Raw genomic sequence first — 8658 nt, 5'->3', positions numbered from 1 at the left:
GTTTGGAACATTCCACAGGTGAACAGGTTAATTGGAAACAGGTGAGTGTCATGATTGGGTATAAAGGGAGCATCCCTGAAAGGCTCGGTCGTTCACAAGCAAGGACGGGGCGAGGTTCACCACTTTGTGAACAACTGTGTGAGCAAATAGTCCAACAGTTTGGGGGTGTGTTAGTGCCCATGGCATGGGTAACTTGCACGTCGGTGAAGGCACCTTTAATGCGAGTGCGGGTACTAGACTGGGCTGCAGTCCAGACCTGTCTCCCATTGAAAATGTGTGGCACATTATGAAGCGCAAAATATCAGTGTTGGTCTGGGAAGGCTTTCCACAAGGTTTAGGAGTATGTTTATGGGAATTTTTGACCATTCTTACAGAAGCGCATTTGTGAGGTCAGACACTGATGTTGGACAAGAAGGCCTGGTTTGCTGTCTCTGCTCCAATTCATCCCAACGGTGTTCTATCGGGGTGAGGTCAAGACTGGCCAGTCAAGTTCTTCCACACCAAACTTGCTCATCCATGTCCTTATGGACCTTGCTTTGTGCACTGTTATGCAGTTATGTTGGAATAGGAAGGGGTCATCCCCAAACTGTTCCCACAAAGTTGGGATTATGAAACTGTCCAAAATTTCTTGGTCTGCTGAAGCATTAAGAGTTCCTTTCACTGGAACTAAGGGGCCAACTTAGTTCAACTCCTGAAAAACAACCCTACACCATAATCCCCCATCCACCAAACTTTACAGAATGTAATCAGACAAGTACCATTCTCCTGGCAACCACCAAACTCAGACCCATTCATCAGATTGCCAGATGGAGAAGCATGATTTGTCACTCCAGAGAACACGTTTCCGCTGCTCTAGAGTCCAGTGGCAGTGCTTTACCCCACTGCATTTGACACTTTGTGTTGCGCTTGGTGCCGTACGAGTTGGATGCAGCTGCTCGGCCATGGAAACCCATTCTATGAAGCTCTCTATGTGCTATTCTTGAGCTAATCTGAAAGCCATATGAAGTTTGGAGGTCTGTAGCGAGTGACTCTGCAGAAATTTGGTGACCTCTGCGCACTATGCACCTCAGCATCCGCTGACACTGCTCTGTCATTTTACATGGCCTATCACTTCATGGCCAAGTTGCTGTCGTTCCCAATCACTTCCACTTTGTTATAATACCACTGATAGTGGAATATTTAGTAGCAATGAAATTTCACAACTGGACCTGTTGCACAGGTGGCATCCTATCACGGTACCACACTGGAATTTTGGAACCCATTCTTTCACAAATGTTTGTAGAAGCAGTCTGCATACTTAGGTTCTTGGTTTTATACACCTGTGGCCATGGAAGTGATTGGAACAGCTGAATTCAATGATTTGGATGGCAATATACTGTCTATAATATTAAATTTAATCATGTAATTTGTCAATTCAAGCAAGTTAGTCTAATCTACAAATGGAAGAAGCTTAATAGAACTAGGCCTGACTGTCTACCCCCCGCGACCCTGACGGAGAAGCGGCTTGGAAAATGGATGGATGGATGGACGGACTGCCTACTGGAAGTACCAAGAGATTTCCTGATGGCCTGAACTGTCAGTTGGAGTGAATGGTCAGACCACATGCAAAGATGAATTAAACTAGAGCACAGCACAGCCACATCTATTCAGATGTCAACAGATCCTTCAGAACTCTCTCGCCCCCTTCTAGTCTACATTATCACAACTTTATAACTTTGCAAAATAAATAAAACAGCACAGAAGGGTGGAGCTGAGAAGAAAAAAATCAGCAGGAAAAAACCTCACCCTGAAAATCGATTTATACTCACATGACCACTCCTTATAGATAGTCAGCATCAAACTGAATATTACATTTATCTACTACCCACTGAGATTATCTCCATTGTTTATTTCCAGCTTCTGTCTCCAGAAAATTTCAAACGTGTTGGGACATTATTCCATACAGCTGAGCAGAATTGATTGTCTTTACAGTTTTATGATTGCTAGCAAGCATTTTCAGGGCTGAGTTCCCTTTTTCAAAACACAGTGGCACCCTATTTAGATCAAATCATGAACAGTTTTTCTAGCTTCATGGAATGTATTTAGTGACAACAAAGTTCTTTCATTCACTTCTCACCTACTCTCAGCCTTTAACAAGACTGTGTATTTCTGTAGCGAAAACTATATTCACTAGCATAAAACAGTTACACTCATCTCCAGAACCGAGTACGAAAATAAAACGTGTATCAACTCACTAAATCACAAATACTATATTAGCCAACAATCAAAGCCCAACTATCTGATTTGCCTGGATAAAGAAAGAACTTGAGAGTTGATAGTAATAAAGACACAACTGCTTTTATTTAACTCAAATAAATACTTTAAATTTAACAATGCAAAGCTAGATCTTAAATTTTAGTGCCATAGAGTGAACAGACTTTCCTACATGGACTTTGCTATATGTCAATACACATTTGACATACAGCTAATGCCTATGCACAAACTATGTAGTTCTCACTCCAGTGTAGAAATAATCTTAGCAAGACATTGTCACTCACTGAAGCAGGGGTGTCCAATCTTTTCTGCAAAGGGCCAGTGTGGATGCATGTCTTCACTACAAACAAGCTGAAACACACTGGATTATTTAATCAGTCGGTCTTAAGTCTCCAAATATTTCATCAGGTGACCTCCTGCTTTGTTGCAGCCACACTGGCCCTCTGCATATGTTTGGACACCTCTGCACTAAAGTGCTTGAGTAGGTGATGCAATGTGTTCGACATTTAACATTACGAGACAATGTGCTTAACAGAAGGACTGTCCTTACATATCCATAAAACTAAAAAAACAATAAAGTATATCTGCATTACTGCTATCCTGCTGACTAATTAGTTTTGGCTTAGTTTTCCTGTCAAAAAGCTGATAAAAAAGACAAAAGATAAAGTTACTTTTAAACATTTTTTAAATTCATTCAGATGTACAGTAAGATACTAATACTGTCTTTAGATCTACGAGTAATATTAGTGTAATTTGTGAACAATTTCCAGAATACATTTAAAATACTGTAGAGGATAGATCAATAATGCTGTAAAATAACATAAATCACATACAATGTATGAAAATGCCCCATTAAAAGTCACTGAGCTCTTCAGTACATCCCATTCTACAGCCATTGTTTGTCTATGGAGATTGCTTGGCTATTTTCTTGACATAATACACATGTTTAAAATCTCCATCATTTGCTTCAGGAGAGAACATAAGTGGGCATGGAAGGGGGGCTGTTCCCTGAGTTATTTTAGCTTATTTACACTGACAGTAGGACTGCAAATGTGCAGCATTGTAGGAATTCAGTGTCACTGAGAAACCACTTGAGTTTGCCATAATTCTGGCTGTGACAGAATAGGTGAGATGCAGTAGTGTTTACCTGCGAAAGGACATTTTTTGTCATACTGTGCCGTACATAGTGGCCCTCTGTGCACTCACAGGTTGGTCAAGGACAGAGAAAACAGCTCACGCAGATCTCTCCAAACAGGCCTACTCTAATGTAACGGCTAAATGGCAGTTGCATATAGAAACTATAGAAAGTCAAGAAACTATAGAAAGTCCTATAGAAAGTCAAGCATTCCTCTGTGAAAATGCAGGCAACTGTGAAGAGGAAACACATATTACTGCAAAAAAAATAATCACATAGTCACTGCAGGAACTGGTAAGAAATAATAAAGTTGCTACCCAAACTCTCAAAAACCTGAAAAAAATCACTCTTCATTTGAACATTTATTTGGTGGCTGCGAAAGAGTCAGTGAAATTTTCTACTGTATCTTTCATTCTCGCCTGCAACGTGTATTACTGTGACTCTGAACATCACTGCTAGTTTGCCTTGGTCCACATCCAACCATGGCTACTTTGCATGAACAGCAGATACTCCAAATATTTCAGGCTGGAGCATAAATTTGGAGAAACATTGTTCTTTTCCAACATCATGAAATTAGATTTTTTTTTATCAGTGGTGGTGCAGAAATAGATCTCTGCAATCTCTTGGGTCAACACTTCTGGGAATAGTAAGTGACATTTCAGGTTTGATTTAGCTGGGGCTTCTGTAAGAGGCATCTCTACTGGCAGAAGCAGCATGTGAACTTTGGCTCAAAGAGGAGTCAATAAAGGTAATAACATGGCAGATGTTGAGAGTTTAATGAAACCTAGAAGAAAGTAAATATGGCAGATATTAGAAAGGTCACATCTTAAACTCTGACATTTAGATATCAAAGATCTTATAAACAATCCGAACAAGATTGAACAATTTGAACGATGTAATCCCACGAATACGCCTGTACATTTGTTTTCTCATTATTTTTGTTGATAATATTATAGGACATAGTTTCGCACAAGATATATTCACAAACAGAATCAGAATGACAAAATAATACCTATAAGCACTTTTTGGTACAATTCAACTAAGAAACACAACATATGGTTTTATCATATACCCTATTCACTTATCATTATTCACTCCAAATTATTTTATTGTTTGTGTAGAATTATCACTACAATTGAGAAAGCTTACAAGTCTGGATAAAGAGATGCTAGCAGGAACAATCCAAGACAGACCATAAGACCCAGAGACCACACTAACAGGAATTGAGTGCATTGATTATGTTAACACTGATGTCAGGAAAAAACGTCCTGACTGCCATTTTTCTTTTGTTTGTTTCAGACCATTTGAAAATACCAGATGCCCTTTTCATTGAGTGGACATTTCATGGCAAATGGACTATGCAAACGGTTTAAAATGACATGTTAGTTAAAAGCATTTTTCTTCTCATTTAGGAGGGGTGTCCAATCTTATCCATAAAGGGCTGATGCGGTTGCAAGCCTTCACTCCAACAATGCAAGAGCACACATAAGCAATGGTTTGAAGACTTAGACCAATTGATTGAAATAATTATAATCTGATGTTTTGGAAGAAAAACCTGCAGCCACACCTGCCCTTTGTAGATAAGACAGGACACCCCGTCCTATAAAGTTATTGTTTTAGGGATACAGTGGTTTCTTCCAATGACATGTCTTTTGAGGCAGCTTTACAGTAAATCTTTCGATAAAGCTGTGAATTTGAACTCAGAGCAATTAATTAATTAATTCAGAGCAATTTGCTGCAAACATACATGAATTCAGATCCTGCTGGTGTGGGTTCCCACCTTTTAATGTTACATATGAAAGGCAGTAATTCCCTCCTTATGGAGAATCTTTAGCCTGCTAAACAAAGCTTTATAATGACCTATGAACACCATGATTATGATTCAAAATTCAAACTAACCATTACAGTTTCATTGAGAATGGCAAATTTAATCATGAACAATGAACAAATAGAAGTGGTCCAAACTGACCAATGTCAAGACGCTTTAAGGTATAATAACACCAATGGGATCTAGTGAGAGAACACATTGCCAGGCATTGTTAGTTGTTTGTCTCCTTTTCTGTTTGGTCATTTTCATTAGGGATGGAGTCATAACCTAAATAGCTGGCGATGGGAAAGTGAGCCCAGTAGGTTCTTGCCAAGTCCAGTAAGGTGTCATATGCTGCCTGAGCTCTTAACTCCTCCATCCAGCCATAGAAATCTGAAGACCACATGTTCCAGTACGGCATGATGTGCTTCTCCTCATTCCCCTTGTCATCTGCAAGATCAGTAATAGGACAAACAGAAACCTAGCTGTACAGTGGTTCCTGTTGAGATGCATTTATACTGATCCATTCATAACGAAATTTTCCAAACAACTTAATGTGCAGCTGTTATTTTCAAATCATGGAAACAATTGAACATGATAAAAATGGAGAATGATTTCTTCTGAGAGGGACGATGTAAAAAACAACACATGAATACATGATTTTATTATGATACTATAATACAATGATACTTTTAGAAAGCATGTACCTTCATCCACACTAAAAGACCTCTCTTCACTCTCAGCTCCTGAGAGATAGAAATAGAGATGGAAAGAGAAAGGGAGAGGAAGAGGGAGAACTCAGAACAATCAACTGTTATTGACAAACACAAGCAGTAGACATGCAAATTTGAACAGAATGCATGAAAAAAAAACATCAGTTCCAATAAAATCTAAACTATGGTTGTGATAAAGACAAAAAGACACCAGTCTCTTGATCCACCAAGTCAAAATATTGAATCAGCTGCAAGCATTTCAGAGGAAGACCAAGTTCAAAACCTTTGTATTTGAGTGAAAGTAGAAATAGTCTTGGTAAAATATCATTTGTGTGAATGTACTGAGTCCAAAGTAAAATGACTGTGAGTTATTAACATTGTTTTTAATTATTTTTGGGAACATATGTTTTTTTTGTTAAGGAAATATGAGTGGCTAAATCATTGTAAGGATACCTGTTATGGAGAGGGAAGCCAAAATCAAGGTGCAGAGTAACACTGAAACATATTGCTGATGCATACTGCAACTCTGCTTGCCTAAAGGGGGAACATTTCTAAGATTACTGAAAAGTAAAAGTCAAGATTTCAAATAGAAATTAGAATGAACTACCATATATAACAGCAACTGCTCACACACTCTGTAAAATATAATGCATTTATAATGTAATGCATTAATAATTGCAAATACACTCTGCAAAAAATGGATATATGGAAAAACAAGAAAAATATTTAAAAGAAAGAACAAAAGAAAGAAAATAAGTCATCGGAACTAAGTATTTTGAAAAATAACAGATACCTGAAGGTGTTCACAGATGTAGTTGAATCAGATGTTGATCAAATAGGTTATCCAGGTCTACTGTGACAATAACTAGTAAAGACATACAGTAGTATTGCTCTCTTACTCTGTGCTCCTCCTCAGGTTATTGGATGGCATCTCATAGTGAAAGTGCCCTGTTTGATTTTCACAGGACCATTTGCCACCATTTTGCAGTCCAACTCCAGACTCCTCACCCCTATGTCAGTCCAGCACTGAGAGATGGCTGCTGACCACACAGACAGAGAGAACAGTCAGGACAAAATAACCACATATTCGCAGATAAACCGTCTTAGAACTAAAATCTTCCAGTGATATACACTTTAGGCCACAGCATTCTAAAGTGTGATTTTCCATTAAAAGGAAAATGTAGTCCAGGACTAGGCTTAATCCCCAGGACTAGCCTTTATCCCCAGGACTAGGCTTAATTTCCTAGAAAACAGGCCCCATGTGTTCAAAAGTATCTAGGCAACTAAATCTTATTAGTCAGTTCGGCTACTTAAATTGTACTCATTGATGACACAGGTGTTCAGTTACACATACAGCTGTGCTTATATAAACGACATAAAACAGCATTGCCAGTAGAAAGGCACACTCTGGAGCAGTTGGTTAAGGTCAAGGTTAGGTCAACATACCCAATAACTGTTGTCAGCTAAAGGGAGGCATCTTCTCACCAAGTACCTTTTTCAGGACACACCGACTGCATGAGTATCCCAGAGCTTAAGGTCTCTGGTTAATGTTGCTGGTGTCCAGGGCCTTAGTTCTAAGTCCCACGCTGCTGGTACGCTCTATGCGTTGCCCCCTCTTCTGGCACAATGGCTGGGCCAAGGGCCTTCAGAGCTGCTGATTGGTCAACTAAATGGCTCAGTAGTGTAGAAGACTAAGAGTGGTCTCTTCTCCAGAAGATGCCCCAATCCCTGTCTCTCTCACTTCTCTCTTTGTATGTCCATCTATCCATGAACTCTCTGAATGAGTTGCTGTGTTTGAAAGAACTCAGAAATGCATTGTAGGAGTGATGCATGTTGACCCCTCTATAGGAACACCATGAAATGAAGGTTGCCAATGGTAGTGCAACTGCCCTAATAGATACATCACTTCCATTTTTCATTCTTTTGATTCATTCTGTAGGGATGAAGCCAGCATTGTCAATTCTGGATATAGGCTCATTGCTTGGGGTGTAGCAGGAATCAGTAAGCCAGCTAACCAATGGAACCAGAAGAGCTTGTGACCTGACAACAGTTTGAAACAGTACAAAACCCAGAACAGGGCCTTTACATCTGCCACCAGTGGGTCCATCTTGCCATGAAGTCCTAACCAAATTGTAACTATAGCAATATGGTTGGGACATAACTGACCTTATATCATAATGAGAATAATCATATAACTTAAACTGTGGTTTATGTTCAGCTGTTTTTATTGTGTACAAATAAATCTCCACTGTTTTAAGTTGCATTTGGTTTATATATTCTTGAGTTCCTAATTATTACCATAAGGAATAAAGCAACAATTACATCATTTTAGACATATCAGCATATTATAGCTTTAGATTTATATAATGAGTGGAAATGACCTATTTTACTTTGTTTGTTCCCCTAGAGCCATTTTCAAACTACCTTGGGAGCCACAACATTGAAGTATTGTTTTACCATTTTGGTTGTAAATAGGTCTCAGTATGTGCTAATGCCCTAGTATAGGCTAAAAATATAATCTAAATGAAAATCCAAACTTACTTTGCTCTGTTGTAAGCTTAACATCTGGCATAGCTGCTTTTCTCACATCTCTATCAGGAAACATTTCCTCAAAAATAGAATAGTTTCTGGTAAAATATCTCTCAAGGCTGAAGTTAGCTCCTCATTCCCCAGAATGTTGTTTGAATTTTCCCTTTACACCTTAAAATGTACCTGCAGCACCATTAAAGGTGGAACAGGAAAATTCACGC

General features: G+C 38.9%; 1 protein-coding gene across 1 annotated transcript; it reads right to left on the bottom strand.

The window, feature by feature from the left end:
- Window positions 1-5254: 5254 nt before the first annotated feature.
- Window positions 5255-6745, bottom strand: LOC119263580 (otospiralin-like). Its single transcript, XM_037539102.1, has 4 exons — window positions 6702-6745; window positions 6362-6442; window positions 5903-5941; window positions 5255-5645 (listed from the first exon to the last, which is right to left on the bottom strand). Exons 2-4 carry the CDS (start codon window positions 6423-6425, stop codon window positions 5428-5430), a joined length of 321 nt encoding a protein of 106 aa, XP_037394999.1. The 5' UTR covers window positions 6426-6442; window positions 6702-6745; the 3' UTR covers window positions 5255-5427.
- Between the last annotated feature and the right edge of the window lie 1913 nt (window positions 6746-8658).

Source organism: Pygocentrus nattereri, chromosome 6 (assembly GCF_015220715.1).
Source record: "Pygocentrus nattereri isolate fPygNat1 chromosome 6, fPygNat1.pri, whole genome shotgun sequence".
In the NCBI taxonomy this organism is placed as follows: Eukaryota; Metazoa; Chordata; class Actinopteri; order Characiformes; family Serrasalmidae; genus Pygocentrus; species Pygocentrus nattereri.
Note: the sequence above shows the minus strand (reverse complement) of the source record. Positions and strands in the feature narration are given on the sequence as shown.